General features: G+C 48.6%; 1 protein-coding gene across 2 annotated transcripts in view; it reads left to right on the forward strand.

Moving 5' to 3' along the window:
* Positions 1–23,143, forward strand: part of ARMC9 (armadillo repeat containing 9) — a 136,232-nt gene that overhangs the window by 37,812 nt on the left and 75,277 nt on the right. For both annotated transcript variants that reach the window (XM_081329439.1, XM_081329438.1), the window contains exons 10-14: positions 16,015–16,049; positions 17,739–17,850; positions 18,495–18,587; positions 20,268–20,358; positions 21,990–22,113. In XM_081329439.1, coding sequence (XP_081185565.1) covers positions 16,015–16,049; positions 17,739–17,850; positions 18,495–18,587; positions 20,268–20,358; positions 21,990–22,113 — 455 coding nt within the window. The remainder of the gene's footprint in view (positions 1–16,014; positions 16,050–17,738; positions 17,851–18,494; positions 18,588–20,267; positions 20,359–21,989; positions 22,114–23,143) is intronic.

Below are 23,143 nucleotides of genomic sequence, written 5' to 3' on the forward strand. Positions count from 1 at the left end.
AACAACTCAAGAAGTCTGGGAAGCTATAAAGATATGATCATAAAAGCCCAGTCCAACGCAATGTCACTGGAAAAGAAAAACAAGAAATGCAAGAAGAAACCAGCATGGCTGCGCAAAGATCTCTATGATAAACTGAACGCAGTTTTATCTGAGATACTTTTGGTACAAGGGGCACCTGCCCACCTGAGAGAGGGATATAAGGGAAGAAATCTAGCCTTTGTTTTTTTACAGTGATTGTCTACAGTGAGTGCTTAACACTAAATTCTCGGTGTTCTTCCTTAGTCCAGGGCTTTTCAACCAGTGATACGGGTACCACCTGTGGTACCTTGGCACCTGGCAGGTGGTACGCGACCATCTTAGAAAAGTGGTAGCGGGGGAGGGGGATGAGCTGAACCGGTGGCAGCACCGCCCAAGCCTCAGCGAGAGACGGCTGGAGCTGCAGGGCTGTCGGGGCTCAGCGGAAGCACCAGGATCAGCGCCAGGATCCAGCTGGAGCTCAGCGCTAATCCCGGCGCTTCTGAGCCCAGAAGAAGCGCCAATCAGCTGGAATGTTGCAGCATCTCCAGGGTCTTGTGATTTACATTCAGATGCTTGGCAATTGATTCATATTTATGACGGTCACAGTGTCCCAGGGTCATGTGAAGTGACCAAAACCTGCTGCAACCACCCATTAAGGGGGGGGAATAAAAACCAAACACCCCCCCCACACACACGCCCGCTGCCAATCCTCAACAGAAATGCTCACAACAATGAACACCTCGGACAGGAGGAAGAGTGCCGCCGGGCGGGCAGGCAGGCAGGTGTCTTGCTCGGCTGTGGCTTGGGGGGTCACTTTTTTCGGTGCCATTGTAACTTCGAACAGTCACTAAACAAACTGTTGTAAGTCGAGGACTACCTGTACTTCATCACTTTTTTCCTTTTGGGGGGGGGGGAATCAAGTTTTTGACACCTTGCTAGGTGGCTAGTGGTACTCGGATGTTGCCAAAAGTGGTACAGTGGGTGAAAAGGTTGAAAAGCCCTGTCCTAAGCAACTGAAATTTCAGAAACTAATTTGTCAAAGGAAAAATGTTCTGGGTATGAATTTTAAAAGCAGAGGTGTGTTTTAGATAACATGAAAGGTTGTTGTTTTTTAAAGCAGATCAGGCTACAAGGTTTTTTTTTCCCCAACCTTTTTTTGATCTTTTCAAAAAGGTTCTGCTGGATGACAGAATGATTGCATTTGTGCCTGCTCGGTTTAAGCAGCAGAGCCAATTTAGTCTAGTGGTTAAAGTGCTGGTCTAGAAACCAGGAGATGGTGAATTCTAGTCCTTCCTTAGGCACAAAAGCCAACTGGGTGACTTTAGCCCAGTCACTATGAGACCGTGAATTCTAGTCCTTCCTCGGGCATGAAAGCCAACTGGGTGATTTTAGGCCAGTCACTAGGAGACCGTGAATTCTAGTCCTTCCTCAGGCACAAAATCCAACTGGGTGACTTTAGTCTAGTCACTAGGAGACCGTGAATTCTAGTCCTTCCTCGGGCATGAAAGCCAACTGGGTGACTTTAGGCCAGTCACTAGGAGACCGTGAATTCTAGTCCTTCCTCAGGCACAAAATCCAACTGGGTGACTTTAGTCTAGTCACTATGAGACCGTGAATTCTAGTCCTTCCTCGGGCATGAAAGCCAACTGGGTGACTTTAGGCCAGTCACTAGGAGACCGTGAATTCTAGTCCTTCCTCAGGCACAAAATCCAACTGGGTGACTTTAGTCTAGTCACTATGAGACCGTGAATTCTAGTCCTTCCTCGGGCATGAAAGCCAACTGGGTGACTTTAGGCCAGTCACTAGGAGACCGTGAATTCTAGTCCTTCCTTAGGCACAAAAGCCAACTGGGTGACTTTAGCCCAGTCACTATGAGACCGTGAATTCTAGTCCTTCCTCGGGCACGAAAGCCAACTGGGTGATTTTAGGTCAGTCACTAGGAGACCGTGAATTCTAGTCCTTCCTCAGGCACAAAATCCAACTGGGTGACTTTAGTCTAGTCACTAGGAGACCGTGAATTCTAGTCCTTCCTCGGGCACAAAATCCAACTGGGTGACTTTAGTCTAGTCACTAGGAGACCGTGAATTCTAGTCCTTCCTCGGGCATGAAAGCCAACTGGGTGATTTTAGGCCAGTCACTAGGAGACCGTGAATTCTAGTCCTTCCTCAGGCACAAAATCCAACTGGGTGACTTTAGTCTAGTCACTAGGAGACCGTGAATTCTAGTCCTTCCTCGGGCATGAAAGCCAACTGGGTGACTTTAGGCCAGTCACTAGGAGACCGTGAATTCTAGTCCTTCCTCAGGCACAAAATCCAACTGGGTGACTTTAGTCTAGTCACTATGAGACCGTGAATTCTAGTCCTTCCTCGGGCATGAAAGCCAACTGGGTGACTTTAGGCCAGTCACTAGGAGACCGTGAATTCTAGTCCTTCCTCAGGCACAAAATCCAACTGGGTGACTTTAGTCTAGTCACTATGAGACCGTGAATTCTAGTCCTTCCTCGGGCATGAAAGCCAACTGGGTGACTTTAGGCCAGTCACTAGGAGACCGTGAATTCTAGTCCTTCCTTAGGCACAAAAGCCAACTGGGTGACTTTAGCCCAGTCACTATGAGACCGTGAATTCTAGTCCTTCCTCGGGCACGAAAGCCAACTGGGTGATTTTAGGTCAGTCACTAGGAGACCGTGAATTCTAGTCCTTCCTCAGGCACAAAATCCAACTGGGTGACTTTAGTCTAGTCACTAGGAGACCGTGAATTCTAGTCCTTCCTCGGGCACAAAATCCAACTGGGTGACTTTAGTCTAGTCACTAGGAGACCGTGAATTCTAGTCCTTCCTCGGGCATGAAAGCCAACTGGGTGACTTTAGGCCAGTCACTAGGAGACCGTGAATTCTAGTCCTCCCTCGGGCATGAAAGCCAACTGGGTGACTTTAGGCCAGTCACTAGGAGACCGTGAATTCTAGTCCTCCCTCGGGCATGAAAGCCAACTGGGTGACTTTAGGCCAGTCACTAGGAGACCGTGAATTCTAGTCCTTCCTCGGGCACGAAAGCCAACTGGGTGACTTTAGTCTAGTCACTAGGAGACCGTGAATTCTAGTCCTTCCTCGGGCATGAAAGCCAACTGGGTGACTTTAGGCCAGTCACTAGGAGACCGTGAATTCTAGTCCTTCCTTAGGCACAAAAGCCAACTGGGTGACTTTAGCCCAGTCACTATGAGACCGTGAATTCTAGTCCTTCCTCGGGCACGAAAGCCAACTGGGTGATTTTAGGCCAGTCACTAGGAGACCGTGAATTCTAGTTCTTCCTTAGGCGCGAAAGCCAACTGGGTGACTTTCCAAGGTTGAGAAACCCTTGAATCCCAGATCAAAGTACAAGAGGCCCCATCAGTGACCTCTACAGGTCTGGCCCAAGCAGAGTGGCGATTTGAGCCAATCTGAGCAATTTTCTAACGTTGCTCAAAACTCGAAATAGCAACCCGTGGGAGACCTCGCCAAGCCTTGAAAATGAAATAAGCCACCCGGGCAGGAGTGCCTGGGGTACAGCTCACCTTAAGCCGAAGGAATTTTAAATAAATCAAAAGCTTTTGGTTGCTAGTAGGGTCAAAGGGATTCAAGCAGGTTTACTTCTGTTTCTTTGCAACCCAACGTTCTAGGCACGTAATAGAAAAGAATGTTTGTAGCTCGGGGTTGAACTGAAGAGGGTTGGTGCTCCCTGAGCTGGGTGGTTTCCTTGCGGACATTTCATGACCCAGCTAGGTAACCTCATCAGTGCTGGAACAGAGTGGGTTCTGCAAAGGGGGGGGAGGAGGAGGAGGAAGACTGGGGCTGAGTTTGGTAATTTCTTTGCAGACATTTCATGACCCGTGAAGATCAGAGATCTCCAACTTTTATGATTTGGCGGCCTGGAAAGGGAGGCAGGCACCGCTACGTGTGTGTGTGCAAAGAGGCTGCGCACGTGTGCATCCAAAAATGAGCCCTGTGCACGCGCGCACAAATGGGCCACGCTTGAGCGTATGCGCACACACAAATGGAGCTTGCGCGGGCACGACTGCTGCAAATGGGGCGGCACTAGCGCCGGCGGGATGCTCAGGGCAGCGCTAGCGCCGGTGGGATGCTCGGAGGCGGGGCAGCACTAACGTTCGGCGTCGCTAGCGCCGGTGGGACACTTGGAGGCGGGGCAGCGCTAATGCTGGCGGGATGCTCTACGCTAGCTGGTGGGATGCTTGGAGGTGGGGCGGTGCTAACCCCAGCGGGAAGCTCGGGGCAGCGCTAGTGTGAGTGTGGGGGCCATCCCTTCACACGGCCGCAGCCCAGTAGTGAGCCACGGCCCACTGGTTGGGGACCTCTGAACTAGATAACCTCCTCGGTGCTAGAATGGAGTGGGTTTTTGCAAACGGGAGGAGGAGGAGGAGGAGGACTGTGGGGTCCTTGGTGCTCTCTGAGCTTGGTAGTTTCCTTGCAGACATTTCACTACCCAGCTAGATAACATCTTCAGTGCTAGAACAGAGTGGGTTTTGCAAAGGGGGGAAGGAGGAGGACTGTGGGGTCCTTGGTGCGCTCTGAGCTGGCTTGTTCTCTTGCAGCCAGCATGTCTTTACAACCTTTCCAGTGTCCCAGGGTCTTGGGATTGTCATTTGCGACCTTCCTAGGGGGTTTCTGACAAACGCAGTCAGTTGGCGGGGTGGGAGAGAGCCAGAGTTACTTAACGACCATGTGATTGACTTAACAACTCTCGTGATTTGCTTAACAACCGCGGACGAAAGGTCGTAAAATGGGGCATAACTCAGTTAACTACCCCTTGCTTAACAACTGTGGACGAAAGGTCGTAAAATGGGGCATAACCCAGTTAACTACCCCCTCGCTCGGCAGCGGGAATTTTGAGCCGAATTGTGGCCGTTAAATCGAGGAGTACCTGCACAGGTTATCGTGTCCTTCAGCCCTTGTTGCCAGGAAGAACGTTGTGTCATTAACGTGAGAAAACAGGAGCTCTCTTTGAACAGGTGACCTGCAGCTTCCAACTGATCAGAGTCTAGACCAGGGGTGGGCCACCTTGGCTCTCTTGATGACGCGCGGACTTCAACTCCCAGAATTCCTCAGCCAGCCATGCTGAGGGGAAAGGGAGAGGTTTACAAACTGAGCCAGGCTGGCTCAGGAATTCTGGGAGTTGAAGTCCACCAGTCACAAAAGAGCCAAGGTTGCCTACCCCTGGCCTAGGCCTCAGGCCGCTTTATGACTGGTGGACTTCAACTCCCAGAATTCCTGAGCCAGCCATGCTGAGGGGAAAGGGAGAGGTTTCCAAGCTGAGTCCTGGCTGGCTCAGGAATTCTGGGAGTTGAAGTCCACCAGTCATAAAAGAGCCAAGGTTGCCTACCCCTGGCCTAGGCCTTAGGCTGCTTTATGACTGGTGGACTTCAACTCCCAGAATTCCTGAGCCAGCCATGCTGAGGGGAAAGGGAGAGGTTTCCAAGCTGAGTCCTGGCTGGCTCAGGAATTCTGGGAGTTGAAGTCCACCAGTCATAAAAGAGCCAAGGTTGTCCACCCCTGGTCTAGAACATCTTTTTTATTTATTTATGGGACTTATATGCCGCCCTATCTCCCGAAGGACTCAGGGCGGCTCACAACAATAAAACAGCTATAATAAAAAACAGTAATACAAATATTAAAAAAGAATTAAATTACAAAGCCCCATAATTAATTACTAAAACCAATAAAATTAAAACAATATTAACCCCCCCCCATCCTCAGTCCAGGTCGGCCAGTTGGAAAAGATACGTCTTTAGGTCGCGACGAAAGGACCGGAGATCTGGGGACATCCGAAGTTCTCGGGGGAGTTGGTTCCACAGGGCTGGCGCTCCCACAGAGAAGGCCCTCCCCCTGGGGGTCGCCAGCCGGCATTGTCTAGCCGACGGCACCCTGAGGAGACCTCCTCTGTGTGAGCGTACCGGGCGATGGGAGGTCGTTCCTGGCAGCAGACGGTCCTGTAAGTATCCCGGGCCTAAGCCATGTAGGACTTTATAGGTTAGAACCAGCACCTTGAACCTCACCCGGAGGGCAACCGGCAACCAATGCAGCTCACGCAGGAGGGGTGTAATATGGGAGTATCGGGATGCTCCCATCACAACCCGCGCGGCCACATTCTGCACCAGCTGAAGCCTCCGGGTGGTCTTCAAGGGCAGCCCCATGTAGAGAGCGTTACTTGCTATCTTGCTATCTATTCTAGTCTAGCCGGAAACGTTGAGAAGCAAACTCTTATCTTGCCTTGCCTTGCTTTGCCTTGCCTTACCTTACCATATCTTCTCTCCTCTTATCTTATCTCACCTTCTCACCTTATCCCACCTTATCTCAATTTGAGGTCAGCAATGACTTGTTTAATTCTTGGTCAACGTCCAGCTGGCATACGCCATAGTAATAGTGGCTGTGGTATCCTGTACGCTAGAGCCGGCTTCTCCTGGCTGGTGTTCCACCAGGCAGATGTTCTTAGGTTGAACACCGTACGGGGAACGCTGCTTTCTTCCAAACAGATGTTGAGACTCTAGAACGGGGGGGTCTCCAACCTTTCTCAGTGGGCGGACTGGAGGGAGAAGCATTTTACGCGTCTGCATGTGCACGCACACGCAAACGGGGCCTTAAGCGTGCGCAATGCAAACAGGGCAGTGTTCGTGCCCGTGTGACATTTGCTAGCACCGCCCTGTTTTCACCCCACGGTACCCCACTCTCGCCACGCAGTGCCCCGTTTTCGCCGCAGGGCACCCCGTTTGCGTAGCAGCGGCGGCGCTAGCGTGAGTGGGGGGTGAGTGCCTTCACTGGCCAGTCTGTTTCGCAGCCCGCTGGCCAGCGGGCCACAGCCCGGTATTGGGCCGCGGCGCACAGATCGGGGACCCCCTGCCTCTGGAAAGCAACCCGGAATTAAGGAGAAACTTCCTAACAGTGAGGACAATTAGCCAGCGGAACAGCTTGCCACCAGAGGTTGTAGGGCCTTCATCAATGGAAGTTTTTTATTTTTTTTAAGAAAAGACTGGACTGTCTGGAATGGTATAGGTATGGGATCTCCCACTTGATCAGGGGGTTGGACTAGAAGACCTCCAAGGTCCCTTCCAGCTCTGTTCTGGTTAATATTAAAGAGTGCAGCGAAGAGCAACAAAGAGGATCAGGAGTCTGGAAGATCAAACCTACGAGAAGCAGCTAAAAGGAACTAGGGCAGGGGTCTTCAAACTTGGCCCTTTGATGACTTGTGGACTTCAACTCCCAGAATTCCTCAGCCAGGCACACTGGCTGAGGAATTCTGGGAGTTGAAGTCCACAAGATATGAAGGGGCCATAGTTCCCCATGTTGGCTGAGGAATTCTGGGAGTTGAAGTCCGCAAGTCATGAAGGGGCCATAGTTTGCTCATGCTGGCTGAGGAATTCTGGGAGTTGAAGTCCGCAAGTCATGAAGGGGCCATAGTTTGCCCATGCTGGCTGAGGAATTCTGGGAGTTGAAGTCCGCAAGTCATGAAGGGGCCATAGTTCCCCCATGCTGGCTGAGGAATTCTGGGAGTTGAAGTCCGCAAGTCATGAAGGAGCCATGACATCCACGCTTCCCTTAACCATTCAAGAACAGCTTCCTCCAAACAGACTTTTCAATAATCTTTTTCCCCAGTAGGCAACACAACTCATTAAATTCATAGGTGTGCACTGAGCACGAAGACAGATGAATGTGGAGCAATGAACGAGAATGTTTGTTGCTCAGGGTTGAAAGGAGGGAGGGGGTCCCTGGTGATCTCTGAATTGGGTGGTTTTCTTGCAGACATTTCATTGCTCAACTAGGTAACACCATCAGGGCTAGAAGGGATGAGGTTTGCGGAGTGGGGAGGAGGAGGAGGAGGAGGAAGGGAACGGACTGTGGGGTCCTTCATGCTCTCTCAGCTTGCTTGTTTTCTTGCAGACATTTCATTACCGAACTAGGTAACCTCATCAGTGCTAGAAGGGAGAGGGTTTTTGTGGAGAGGAGGAAGAGGAGGAGGAGGAGGACTGTGGGGTCCTGGGGGGTCTCTGAGCTGGGTTGTTTTCTTGCAGACGTTTCATGACCCAACTAGGCAACATCATCAGTGCGAGGAGGACGACTGTGGGGTCCTTGGTTCTCTCTGAACTTGGTTGTTTTGTTGCAGACACTTTGTAACCCAAACTAGGTAACATCATCAGTGCTAGAAGGGAGAGGGGGTTTGTGGAGAGGAGGAGGACTGTGGGATCCGTAGTGCTCTCTGAGCTGGGTTGTTTTCTTGCAGACGTTTCATGACCCAACTAGGGAACATCATCAGTGCTAGAAGGAGGAGGAGGAGGAGGAGGACTCTGGGGTCCTTGGTGCTCTCTGAGCTGGGTGGTTTTCTTCCAAACGTTTCATGACCCAACTAGGCAACGTCATCAGTGCTAGAAGGGATGAGGTTTGCAGAGTGGGGAGGAGGAGGAAGAGGAGGAGAGAAAAAGGGAACGGACTGTGGGGTCCTTCATGTTCTCTCAGCTTGCTTGTTTTCTTGCAGACGTTTCATTGCCCAACTCGGTAACGGCATCCGTGCTAGAAGGGAGTAGTAGGGTTTGCTTTTAGTTTATATTCCAGTGCAGGGGTCCCCAACCCGCAGGCTGCGGCCTGTTCGAAACCAGGCCGCAGGAAAAACGGGCAAGCGTGCACGCACGAAGCTCCACTTGTGCAATTGGAGGGCTCTTGCGCTCACGGGCGAAGCTCCCTTCGCGCGAACGGAGCTTCGTGCCTGAGTGCCCTCCGCTTCACGGGTGGAGCTTTGCGCGTGCGAGCACAAACACCCTCCCCTCCAATGCCTTCCACTCGTGCCAGCACGGTTGGCTGGGGAATTCTGGGAGTTGAAGTCCACAAGTCTTAAGGTAGCCAATTTTGGGGATCCCGGCCTGTCCTATACAGAGGGGAACAAAGTAGAAGAAGGCCAAGTAAGCTTCGTTTGTGGTTTTGCGTCACAGCGGCCTCCATTCTGACAGCTTGTACCGTAGTTGTTTTTTTTTCTTTTTAACAGCTTAGAAGCCCCCACAGTCCTTCACAATCCTTTTTTTTGCCCCATTGTCTCGGCAGTTTTAACTTTGTGCAGCCCATCAAGGCCAGCCTGCTTTGCCTGGACTACATAGCCCATTCCCATCAACAGAGACATCCCCTTCGCTGCATCGCCTAAAGACGGCAGTTTAATGGCTCTTGGATCACCTGTTTCTTATCAGTCACCCTTTGCCCCAGCCCCACGTCGTAAGAAACAATTGCTGGAGTACAGGAATATTAATAGAAGAGAGTCTTTGTAGCTGAGAGTTGAACTGAGGGGTCTTTGGTACTGGGGGGGTCCTCAACTTCAATTTACAACCTACCTTGCCGCAGTTGTTAAGTGAATCTCTTGCGGTTGTTAAGTTCGTAGCACGGTTGCAAAGTGAGTCTGGCTCTCCCCCCCCCAGCTGACTTTGCTTGTCAGAAGGTCGCAAAAGGGGACGCCGGGACACGGCCACCGTCGTAAATAGCAACGAGTTGCCAAGTGCCCAAATTTGATCACCTGACCGTGGAGATGTTGCCACGGTCGGAACGTGTGCAAAATGGGCCTAGGTCACTTTTTCCCAGCCAGCGCCGTTGTAACTTCTAGCAGTCACCAAATGAGCCGTCGTACATGGAGGGTGGCGTGTAGGCTCTGCGCTAGGAAGCTTTCTGGCAGACATTTCACGACCCGGCGAGGTAACGTCGTCAGTGCTAGAAGTGGGAAGGAGAGGACGAGCGGGACGAGGCTCAGGGTGTCCTTGGTGCTCTCCGAACTTGGTGCCTTTCTTGCAGACGTTTCAGGATCCAACTAGGTAACGCCATCAATGCTTGAAGGAAGTGGGGTGTGCAGGGTAGAGGAGGAGGAAGAGGAGGAGGAGGAGGAGGAGGAGGAGGAGGAGGAGGAGGAGAAAAGAAGGAGAAGGAGAAGAAGGAGAGGAGGACTGTGGGGTCCTCGGTGCTTTTTGAGCTGGGTGGTTTTCTTGCAGCCATTTCATGACCCAACTAGGTTACCTCATCAGTGCCAGAAGAGAGTTGGGGAAGGAAACGTCTGCAAGAAAACCACCAACTCAGAGAGAGCGCCAAGGACCCCTACGTAAACATTTAAGAAATCCAAGCCTCTGTGCATCTGTCTTGCCAGCGTCTTTTCTCTCTTTAATCAATTTTTCGGGTTTTTTTTTTTAAAAAAAACACATTTATTTCAACATTATGTTTTTATTTCTGTGGTTTTTCTCTTTAACTTTTTTTATTCTCTCTCCTAATCTCTCTCTCTCTCTCTCTCTTTTTTTTAACGTGTGCCTCTTACCTCTAAAGGAACATGGCTGTGTGAGTCCCTGTGAGGATGAATATGTAAGTTCCCATTATCTCTGTTTTTGTTTTGTTTTTAATCTTTTCACATTTCTCTGTATAACCTGTCCTTTCTTCTTCTTCTTCTTCTTCTTCTTCTTCTTCTTCTTCTTCTTCTTCTTCTTCTTCTTCTTCTTCTTCTTCTTCTTCTTCTTCTTCTTCTTCTTCTCCTCCTCCTCCTCCTCCTCCTCCTCCTCCTCCTCTTCCTCCTCCTCCTCCTCCTCCTCCTTCTCCTTCTCCTTTTTCTTCTTCTCTGGAGCATGTTTGTATGGCCCACCGGATTCCTATGAACGATTGCATGGAAAATTTAACCAAATTAAAAAAAAACCCCAGCAGCCAACAATGACAAGTCGGATCACGCCTCTGTCTGGCACATTATGTATTTATTTCTAAGCCTCTCCTTGAGCATGGGTGATTTTAAATGTCTATATTCGAATTCTTTTTGTCTGTTCCGTTAATCAGGTAGATTTTTTTTTTCATGGGGGGGGAAAGACGTTCGTTTGCTGGCATTTTAATGTTGTTCCATTTCTGCATGCTTTGTGACGTGTAAAGTTACCCACCAAATGAAAACGGTTTACAACTCCCCTGTTTAATCTCAAAAACTGCAGGCAGTCCTTGACTTAAACAACCATTTGTTTAGCGTCCGTTTGAAGTTGACGTTGGCACTATCAAAAAGGTGATGTCCTGGTTCCGACAGATGAAACTCTTCAAAGAACTTGGAGGCATTGTTTACCTTAAATAATCTTTTATTCCAGTAGCATAATATCGGCACTTACATAATCGAAGCCAAAAACTGAATCCCCCCCCCGGGCACCTAGTATCAAAGCACAATTCTCTCCTCCAATTGACAGTCATAAATCACATCCCCCAATTAGCTCTCCAGCTCTCCAGCCTGCCAATTCTTTATCAGCTCTGGGCTCAGTAACCTTGATTCCCACGCTACGTTTAGTGTTGTTATGTCTAGCTGGACTCTCGTTCGCATCTCCCCCTCTCCCAGCATCATCTAACTCTAAAAGCGAAAGGGAAAAGATGGGTTACATTTCCATCTGTTGTCAATGCAAAAACATCCGATGTTAGCAGCGTTGACAGGTGACTCAGGACCATTTTCCATACTACCTTTGCAGCCCATCTAGGATCGAGTGATCATAATTCATAATTTGCAGCCCACCTAGGATCGAGTGATCATAATTCAGACGCTTGGCAACTGGCTCATATTTACAACGGTTGCAGCGTCCCCGGGGTTACGTGATTCTCTTTTGTGACCTTCCGACAAAGCAAAATCAATGGGGGGGGGGGGAGGAAGGCAGACTCACTTAACGACCGTGTTACTAACTGAACAGCTGCAAGGGATTCACTTAAAATTCACTTTCAGTGTAGGAAGAAAGGTCGTAAAAGGGGGCAAAACTCACTTAAGCAAATTTTTTCACTTTACAACATAAATTTAGGGGTCAATTCTGGTCATACATCGAGGACCACCTGAAGTCCAAGACTTCAAAAACAGACCCAGGAAATAAGAAGGGCTCAAATGCCTCCCGCATGGCGGAACCAGGTCCTTTCACCGTGATTTGTTCAGCAAGTCAAAAATGACCTGGATTTCAATAATAATATAATGATGATGATGATGATGGAAGGGACCTTGGAGGTCATCTAGTCCAGCCCCCTGCTCAGGCAGGAGAACCTGTATCATTTCGGACAAATGGCTGTCCAGTCTCTTCTTAAAATCTTCCAGTGCTGGAGCATTCACTGCTTCTGGAGGCAAGGAGTTCCACTGGTTAATTGTTCTCACTGTCAGGAAGTTTCTCCTTAGTTCCAGGTTGCTTCTCTCTTTGGTTAGTTTCTCCATCCCTTACTTCTTGTCCTTCCTTCAGGGGCTTTGGAGAAGAGCTTGACTCCCTCTTCTTTGGGGCAGCCCCTGAGATATTGGAACACTGCTATCATGTCACCCCTCACCCTTCTCTTCATTAAACTAGACATGCCCAATTCCAGCAACCGTTCCTTATATGTTTTAGCCTCCAGTCCCCTGATCATCTTTGTTGCTCTTCTCTACACTCTTTCTAGAGTCTCAACATCTTTTTTACATTGTGGTGACCAAAACTGGATGCAGGATTCCAAGCGTGGCCTTACCAAGGCCTTGTAAAGTGGTATTAAGACTTCACGTGATCTTGATTCTCTCCCTCTGTTAATGCAGCCCAGCACTGTGTTGGCTTTTTTGGCAGCTGCAGCACACTGCTGGCTCCTATCGAAGTGATTGTCCACTAGGACTCCGAGACCCCTCTCACAGTTACTGCTATTGAGCAAGGTACCACCTATACTATGCCTGTGCATAATGGCAGGATTCATGTACTGGTAGTACGCCACCATCCTAGAGAAGTGGTAGCGGGGGAAGGGAATGAGCTGAACCGGTGGCAGCACCACACAAGCCTGAGCGAGAGACGGCTGGAGCTGCAGGGCTGTCGGGGCTCAGCCCAACATTTCTGTTGCTAAATGCAACATTTTGTTAAGTGAATTTTGCCTCATGTTTACGACTTTCCTGGCCATTTTTACGACTTTTCGTTCCAAATTTGTTGAGTGGATCCCTGCAGTTGCTAAGTCAGTCACACGGTCGTTAAGTGAAATCTGGCTCCCCCCCCATTGACTTTACCCGTCAGAAGGCCAGCAAAAGGGGACACACATCGGAACACCGCAACTGTCATATATACGAGTCGATTGCCAAGTATCTAAATTTTGTTCCCCTGACCACGGGGAGGCTGCAGTGGTTGTAAATGTGGGAAAATGGTGCTTGGTGGATGAGCCTTGGTGGAGCAGTGGGCTAATGCCTCCTTAAAGTAACACCAGCTGCCTGCAATCAGTGCAGGTTCGCATCCCACCAGGCTCAAGGTTGACTCAGCCTTCCATCCTTCCGAGGTAGGTAAAATGAGGACCTAGATTGTTGGGGGCAATTAAGCTGACTTTGTAATAATGCCGCTTGGGGTGTGTGTGAAAGCCCTAATAAGCAGGCATATACATAGAATGAAGGCTACTGCTAAGCTTGTAAGCCGCCCTGAGTCTTCGGAGAAGGGCGGGATATAAATGGAATTAAAATAAAAAAATAAAAAATGAGTCCCATTTCTCAGTGCCGTTCAGACTTCAGGAGGTCCCTAAACAAACTATTGTAAGTTGAGGACTACCTCTACCGTGTAGCATGATTTTTTAGGACCTTTGTAATATAAGCCCCACATGAAAAATAAGCCCCAGTTAAGATCATCAGCCAGACAGAGGCATATAAGGAACAGTTGCTGGAATTGGGCATGTCTAGTTTAATGAAGAGAAGGATGAGGGGGGACGTGACAGCAGCCTTCCAATCTCTCAGGGGCTGCCCCAAAGAAGAGGGAGTCAAGCTCTTCTCCAAAGCGCCTGAAGGCAGGACAAGAAGCAACGGATGGAAACTAATCAAGGAGAGAAGCAACCTAGAACTAAGGAGAAACTTCCTGACAGTTAGAACAATTAACCAGTGGAACAACCTGCGTCCAGAAGCGGTGAATGCTCCAACACTGGAAGTTTTTAAGAAGAGACTGGACAGCCATTTGTCTGAAATGGTATAGGGTCTCCTTCTTGAGCAGAGGGGTTTAGGGTTTAGGGTATAGGGTTTCCTGCCTGAGCAGGGGGTTGGACTAGATGACCACCAAGGTCCAGTGGTGGGATTCAAATATGTGGACAACCGGTTCTCTGTGTGGATGCCGCTTCCAGAAGTCCATTCTGGGCCTGAGCAACAAAAATTAGCTATCAGTTATGCCAAACTGGTGCGAACTGGCCGAATCCCACCACTGCCAAGGTCCCTTCCATCGTCGTCGTCATCATCATCATCATCATCATCATTATTATTATTATTATTATTATTATTATTATTATTATTATTATTATTATTATTATTATTATTATGTACCATATTTCTCCAAATATAAGCCCTAATGTGTCTTCTGGAGCAAAAATTAATATAAGACCCGGTCTTACTTTCGGGTGAAAACATAGATATTACATTAAGCACCAAGCAAGTTAAAAACCCACCCCTATATGGCTTGATTTTATGAACTGGTGCACACATACCTTTGAAAGTCCTGTGAGTCAACGTCCTTGGAGTGAACAGGGTTGCAGGTGCCTCCTAAGAAACACGGTGGGGGGGGGGAATGGGGTGGGGGAGTGTCGTGATTGCAAAATATCCAGGGACATAAATCCAAGTGAGTGACAGATCAACGGAGTGCGATAGAACGCAATCTATCTGCCACCTGTTCCTGCCATGAATGGCCAGCATTGTGCCCTGGGGGGTGGGGGTGGGGTGGGGGGCTTTTAATTGCCTATTAGGTATCATCCCGTCTGGATGGATGGACACCTCCTACGAAGTGGCTTCCTGCTGCCATCCTGCACTTTTTCGTTTGTAAGAACGATGCTCTTGTGTTACATAGCCCAGCTTTGTGGTCGGCCCGAGCGTTTCGGATAGTATGCGGAAGAGGAGTAATGCGATCTGTACTTTAGACATTTTTTTGCCTTTGTCCTCGCGGCCTTTTCCAGCTTATAATGGGCACCGATTATAGAACCTGCCGAGAGACAGGTGGGGGTCAGAAAGAGAGGGAATCGATGGCCCCCACCAGGCTTATCAAAAAGGCCTTCGCAGGAATATTCTGTCTAGTGTCCAGAAGGAAGGCGGGGAAGATATATACAGATCCGTCCAGTTTAATGAAAAGAAGGACCGGGGGGGTGGTGACATGATAGCAGTCTTCCAATATCTCAGGGGCTGCCCCAAAGAAGAGGGAATAGAATTAGAATTAGAATTAGAATTAGAATTAGAATTAGAATTAGAATAGAACAGAACCTTGGAGGTCTTCTAGTCCAGCCCCCTGCTTAAAGCAGGAGTACCTATACCATCTCAGACAGGTGAATGTCCAGACTCTTCTTAAAAATCTCCAGTGATGGAGCGCCCACGATTTCTGGTGGCAGGCTGTTCCACTGGTTGATTGTCCTCACTGTCAAGAAGTTTCTCCTTAATTCCAGGTTGCTTCTCTCCTTGGTCAGTTTCCAACTGTTGTTTCTCATCCTTCCCTCTGTTACTTTGGTGAACAACCTGGCCTCCTCTGCCTTGAGGCAGCCCCTCAGATACTGGAGTCAAACTATTCTCCAAAGCACCAGAAGAAGACGCAACGGATGGAGAAACTAATCAAGGAGAGAAGCAACCTGGAATTAGGGAGGAATTTCGTGACAGTGAGAACAATTAACCAGAGGAACAACCTGCCTCCAGAAGCTGTGAACGGACCAACACTGGAAGTTTTTAAGAAGAGACTGGACAGCCATTTGTCTGAAATGGTGTAGGGTCTCCTTCTTGAGCAGGGGGTTGGACTAGAGGACCTCCCGAGGTCCCTTCCAACCCTGTTGTTCTATGTTCTATTACACCAATTCCTTTCAATTCCCCAGCCAAAAAAGTCTTCCAATTGAAGCCCAGGTATTTGGAGTATTTATTAGAAAGTCCTGGTCCATAATAAGGAATGCTCATCATAACAAATGACTGAATCGTTCTGGGGAACAGACCTTGGCATAATCTGAGGTAAAGTGGCCTTTGCTTACATATATTCTGATTTGTTTTCTCTCTCTCTCTCCTTCAAATCACACAGGCTTCCACCATGTTAAGAGCATCGTTGGTCCCTACGTAAGTTCTTGGTTCTTATTGGTCCGGTCATAAGACGTGGGTGGTTTGTGAAGAGAAAAGCCCAATAGGCCCAAACTCGTAGCAGTAGCCCTTGACTTATGACTACTTGTTAAGCAACCGTTCGAAGTTACGACGGTTCTGACAAAAGTGACTGAAGACCTGGACCTCACGACCGTCATAGCGTCTCACATGTCATGGGATTGAGACCCTTGGCAACTGGCACGTTATTGTGACAGCTGCCCCGTCACACGATCCCCATTTGCAGCCATCCGAGCCGGCTTCCGACCAGCAAAGTCAGTGGGGGAAGGCAGATTCGCTTAACAGCCGCACAGTTCCCTTAGCCATGGAAGTGATTCACTTAATGGCGGTGGCAAACCAGTTGGTAAAATGAGGCACAACCCGCTCAACAATGGCCTTGCTTAGCAGTGGATGTTTTGGGTTGAGTTATAGACATAAATCAAAGATCACCTCTAGTTCTTCTTTGTTCTTTCCAGGATGAAAGCATGGAGCTAAGCCAGGGGTAGGCAGCCTTGGCTCTTTTATGACTGGTGGACTTCAACTCCCAGAATTCCTGAGCCAGCCTGGCTCAGTATGGAATCCTCTCCCTTTCCCCTCAGCATGGCTGGCTCAGGAATTCTGGGAGTTGAAGGCCAAGTTTGAAGACCCCTGGATTAATATATATATATATATATATATGTATGTATGTATGGGTGTATGTGTATATGTATGTATGTATGTATATACCATGAGTATATGTGTGTTATGTATGTGTGTGGGTAGATATATGCTTTCCTTTGAGAGCAGGCAATAGAATTTCATTTTTAATGTGGGCCAGTATGCTCACAGTAAAAAATGACAACACTAAGGGTTATCTAATGTCCTTTATAAAAACCGCATGTCTTTCTAGGACTTAGAGCAGGGCTTTTCAACCAGTGGTACGGGTACTACCTGTGGTACCTTGGCACCTGGCAGGTGGTACGCCACCATCCTAGAGTAGTGGTAGCGGGGGAAGGGAATGAGCTGAACCAGTGGCAGCACCGCACAAGCCTGAGCGAGAGACGGCTGGAGCTGCAGGGCTGTCGGGGCTCAGCGGAAGCACCAGGATCAGCGCCAGGATCCAGCTGGAGCTCAGTGCTAATCCTGGCACTTCTGAGCCCAGAAGAAGCGCCGATCAGCTGGAATGTTGCAGCATCTCCAGGGTCTTGTGATTTACATCCAGATGCTTGGCAACTGATTCATATTTATGACGGTCACAGCATCCCAGGGACATGTGAAGTGACCAAAACCTGCTGCAACCACCCAGCAGATGGGAGGAATAAAAACCAAACACCCCACCCCACCTCACCCCCACTGCCAATCCTCAACAGAAATGCTCACAACCATGAAAACCTCGGACAAGAGCGCCGCTGGGCGGGCAGGCAGGTGTCTTGCTCGGCTGTGGCTCGGAGGGAACTTTTTCCAGTGCCGTTGTAACTTTGAACAGTCACTAAGCGAACTGTTGTAAGTCGAGGACTACCTGTACATCACCTTTTGGGGGGGTTGGTGATGAAGTTTTTGACACCTTGCTAGGCGACTGGTGGTACTCGGATCTTGCCATATCCTAAAAGTGGTTCAGTGGGTGAAAAGATTGAAAATGCCCTGACTTAAGAGAGTCAGTTGCCTTTCTCACAGGCGCTTTTTTTTGTGCAGGAAGGTGCAGGAAGTCCCCCTTCTGCCCTCTTTGGATTACGAGAAGCTCAAGAAGGACCTGATGGACGGAAGTGACCGCCTCAAGGCTTTCTTGCTACAGGCCTTGCGCTGGGTAACTCTCACGATAAATCAGGGGGTCCCCAGCTTGGCAACAGCTTGTGGACTTCAACTCCCAGAATTCCTCAGCCCGCCAAGCTTTTCCGACATTCTTGACAAGCAAAGCCAACGGGGGGTGGTGGTGGTTTAGGGTTAACCATGACTTGCGGACTTCAACTCCCAGAATTCCTCAGCCAGCGAGAGGGAACTATGGTCCCTACATGACTTGCGGACTTCAAACTCCCAGAATTCCTCAGCCAGCATGGGGGAACTATGGCCCCTTCATGAATCATGGAGTTCAACTCCCAGAATTCCTGAGCCAGCATGGAGGAACTATGGCCCCTTCATGACTTGCGGACTTCAACTCCCAGAATTCCTGAGCCAGCATGGCTCAGCTTGGAAACCTCTCCCTTTCCCCTCAGCCTGGCTGGCTCAGGAATTCTGGGAGTTGAAGTGCACGAGTCATAAAAGAGCCCAGGTTGCCTAGCCCTGGCATAGTCTATGGCCTAACAACTGGGTTACTAATTTAACCACTGAGGTGATTCGCTTAACAGCTGTGGCAAGAAAGTTCGTAAAAATGGGGCAAAACTCACTTAAATGTGGGGCTCAGTTGTGGTCCTACGTAGAGGATTACTGGGACATCTCTGGGTTTTTTTGCAGCGTTTGACAACTTCCCATCCGGGTGAACAGCGGGACACCGTTCTGCAGGCTTATATCAACAACGATCTTTTGGATTGCTACAGCAACGGCCAGGTTAGTGAGGGGCGGTCTCGATGTAGACCAAAGACTCAAAACATCTATAAGGGGATTGATTTGCCACTGCTGACTTTTTTAATCCCTTCCCACAATTTCCCTTCTTTTTCTTGCAAAGTAGAATACAGCGAGTCGTTGACGTCCTGTCGGCACCCAGCTCAAGATTCCAAATAAAAGTCCAGGTTCATTCTGTCTCCGAAAATCTTATTGTTTATTGAATACACTGCTTCTGCTTCTTCTTCTGCTTCTTCTTCTTATTAATAATAATAATAATAAAGTTGGAAGGTATCTTGGAGGTCATCTAGTCCAACCCCCTGCTCAGGCAGGAAACCCTGTACCATTCCAGACAAATGGCTGTCCAGTCTCCTCTTTAAAAAACTTCCAGTGTTAGAGCATTCACAGCTTCTGGAGGCAGGTTGTTCCATTGATTAATTGTTCTAACTGTCAGGAAATTTCTGACAGGTTGCTTCTCTCCTTGATGAGTTTCCATCCTTTGTTTCTTGTTCTGCCTTCAGGCGCTTTGGAGAATAGCTTGACTCCCTCTTCTTTGGGGCAGCCCCTAAGATATTGGAACACTGCTATCATGTCCCCCCTCGTCCTTCTCTTCATTAAACTAGGCATGCCCAATTCCAGCAACTGTTCCTTATATGTTTTAGCCTCCAGTCCCCTAATCAGCTTTTCTCTGTACTCTTTCTAATGTCGAAGCAAAACTTAACTCTGAGGTACCCAGACACTAGTTCGTCGATTTAAACAATAATAACGTTCCCCAGCCAAACCCACAACGTCTTAACGTGGTCCATACAAACAAGTTCACTTTGTTATGGGAACCGTCCGCTTCAAATCCACACCTGTTCTGGTGTCCTTGGAAAGGTTTCAGGCTTTCACGGTCTTCAGCTAAATCGTAGAAGTTTCGTTTCTCCATCTATCTCACTGAAAAGTAACACCTTCCCCCCCTTAGAGGCAAGTTGAAATGCAGAGGCACGTAGCTGCCAACGTTTCATCCTTGACGCTTAAACAACAATTCCTTTCGTGCCCGTCTGAAGTCAGAACGGCCCTGAAGAAAGGGGCTTAGGACCGCCTTTCACACGACGGTTGCAGCATCCCCGTGGCCAGATGATCAAAATTCCGAAAAACGTGGCAAACTGACTCGTATTTATGATGGTTGCACTCTCCCCGGGTCACCTTTTGTGACCTCCCGACAAAGCAAAATCAATAGGGAAACATGATTTTCTTAACAACCCTATTTCTAACTTAACTACTGCAGCCGATTCACTTCACAACTAGGGGCAAGAAAGTTTGTCAAATGGGGCGAAACACACTTAATAGCAGAAATCTTGATGCTCAATTGTGATTGTAAGTCGAGGACTACCTGTACACAGTCCCTTTAGAGAGAGTGCAGAATAACAGAATTGGGAGGGACCTTAGAGGTCTGCTAGTTCAACACCTGCGCAAGTAACTGCGATGATTCACTTAATAACGTGGCAAAAAAATGCTGTAAAATTAGGCACAGCTCACTTAAGAACAGTCTTGCTTAGCAGTGGAAATTCTGGCCCCAGCATGTGGTCGTAAGTCGAGGACTACCTGTGTGTGTAGCTCTAGTTTTTATTTTCTGTCAAGTACTCCAGAATTAACTGCAATTATTTCAATTTGGGTGTGTGTGTGTGTTTGTGTCTCTTGCAGAGGAGCTTCTTAATGCTGATCCAGTCCAAGTGCGAGGTTGTTCGCCAATACACCGCCAGACTCATCAATGCCTTTGCCTCCTTGGCTGAAGGTAAGAGGTGGAGAATGGAATGGAATGGAATGGAATGGAATGGAATGGGATGTAGAATAGAACAGAATGTAAATAGAATAGAAATAGGAATAGAATAGAATAGAATAGAATAGAATAGAATAGAATAGAATAGAATAGAATAGAATAGAATAGAATAGAATAGAATAGAATAGAATAGAATAGAATAGAATAGAATAGAAATCAGGATTTATTTATTTATTTATTTATTTATTTTATTTTAATTCCATTTATATCCCGCCCTTCTCCGAAGACTCAGGGCGGCTTACAAGCTTAGCAGTAGCCTTCATTCTATGTATATGCCTGCTTATTAGGGCTTCCCCCCCCCGAGCGGCATTATTATAAAGTCAGCTTATTGCCCCCAACAATCTGGGTCCTCATTTTACCTACCTCAGAAGGACGGAAGGCTGAGTCAACCTTGAGCCTGGTGGGACTCGAACCTGCACTAATTGCAGGCAGCCGGTGTTACTTAAGGAGGCATTAGCCCACTGCTCCACCAAGGATGGAATAGAATAGAATAGAAATAGAGAAAATGAATAGAATAGAATGAGAAGAGAAGAGAATAAAATAGAATAGAAGAGAAGAGAACAGAATAGAATAGAGAAGAGAAGGCGGAATAGAATAGAATAGAATGCAGAAGAGAACAGAACATAGAAGAGAAGAGAAAATGCAGAAGAGAAGAGAACTTGAAATAGAACGGAACAGAACGCAGAACAGAACGCAGAACAGAACAGAACAGAACAAGAGTGCACAATAGACCCATTATCACCCAATGGATACTGGGGCCTTCGCCTGAGAAAGGCCGCCTGAAGCTCCTAGAAACCTCTGCCAGGCCTCAAATCAGCTCATTCATCCTTGCTACTCAGCAGTACAGGTAGTCCTCAACTTACAACCATCCACTTAGTAACCATTCGAAGTTACAACGGCACAGAAAAAAAGGGACTTAGGGCAGTTTTTCATAAGAGTGAAAAACGGTGCGAAGTCCCCCTTTTTCCCCGTGCCGTTGTAACTTTGAACGGTCCCTAAGCACATGGTTGTAAGTCAAGGACTCCCAGCATCTGCTAAGTGCTATGCAAAAGGACTCCGGGCCCGAGGGAGGGGAAAACGGGCAATACAGGTAGTCCTCCACTTACGACCACAGTTGAGCTCCAAATTTACGTAGCTGAGCGAGAAATTTGCTCCATTTTACGACTTCCCTTGCCGCCTTTGTTAAGTGAACCATGGCTGCTGTTCGCTGAGTCACACGGTCCTTAAGTGAGTCCGGCCTCCACCCGTTTGTCAGGAGGTCGCTAAAGGGGGAACCACGTGACCGCCCGGGGCACTGTGACCGTCATAAATCTGAACCAGCAGTCAAGCGTGACTGTGGGAATCGCCGCCACAGTCATGAAGTGGGGGGGGTCATATGTCCCTTTTTTCCCCCCAGCAGCGTTGTAACTTAGTGAGCAGTCCCTAAGTCAGGGGGTTGGACTAGAAGACCTCCAAGGTCCCTTCCAACTCTGTTATTCTGTTAGTAAGTCGAGGACTCCCCGTATTTCAAGAGCTTCGTGGGTCTCTCTCTCTCTCTCTCTCTCTCTCCCTCTCCATTGCTCTCATTCTCCTTCTATTCATCCCAGGCCGGCTCTACCTTTCCCAGAATCCCCGGCTGCTCCGGATGCTGGAAGGAAGGTTGAAGGCGGAAGATAAATTCTCCCTGACCCGAGAGAACGTCCTGGGTGCTCTGCAGAAACTCAGCCTCAGGTGAGGGATCTGGGTGGGTGGGCTGCCGACAGCGGGGAGGGGGTGCAAGCTGACTGGGCTGGGCTGGGCTGTGGTGCTGCCTTGCATAATGATGATGATGATGATGATGATGATGGAAGGGTCCTCGGAGGTCATGTAGTCCAACACCCCACCCTACCCAAAAGTGGTGTGATGTGTGCAAGTGAGCCTCTGCCCACCAGGCTTGTCTAGGAAGGGCATCTAGAAAGAGAACCGCTTTGTGGCCCAAAGCGGTCTCAGGAATCGGGACGACGGCCAGTCCTCGGCTTAACGGCCCCAAGGCAAGCCAAAATTTCCACTGCTAAGCGAGACAGACGGTCAAGTGAGCTTTGCCCCGTTGGAACGACCTTTGGCGCCGCTTTGGTTGAGTGGCTCAACGGCGGTCCGTAAGTTAGCAACCGGGTGGTCAAGGGAAACCGGCTTCCCCCACCGATTTTATTTTGTCAGAAGGTCGTAAAAGAGGATCACGGGATCACAGGGCAACACGACCGTCATAAAGGTGAGCCGGTTGCCAATCCTCTAATTTGGATGAAGTGACCATGGGATGCTGCGACGGTCGTAAGTGTGCAAAATGGTCGGAAGTCACTTTTGTCAGTGCCATTGTAACTTCGAACGGTCACTAAACGATTTCATTGTAAGCCGAGGACTAGCTGTATTATTTAGTGGTTTGCTAAATTTCAACCTAGAAGATGCACACAGTCGTCTTGATGTGGGATCTTTGGTGCTCTCTGAACTGGCCTCCCTCCCTCCCTTCCTTCCTTCCTTCCTTCCTTCCTTCCTTCCTTCCTTCCTTCCTTCCACCTCCCCTGCTCCTTCCCTTTTCTTTTCTTTTCTTTTCCTTCCTTCCTTCCTTCTTTCTTTCTTTCTTTCTTTCTTTCTTTCTTTTCCTTCCTTCCTTCCTTTTTTCCTTCCTTCCTTCCTTCCTTCCTTCCTTCCTTTCTTTCTTTCCTTCCTTTCTTCCTTTCCTTCCTTCCTTCCTTCCTTCCTTCCTTCCTTCCTTCCTTCCTTCCTT

This window comes from Vipera berus (assembly GCF_964194415.1).
Source record: "Vipera berus genome assembly, chromosome: 5".
Taxonomy (NCBI): domain Eukaryota; kingdom Metazoa; phylum Chordata; class Lepidosauria; order Squamata; family Viperidae; genus Vipera; species Vipera berus.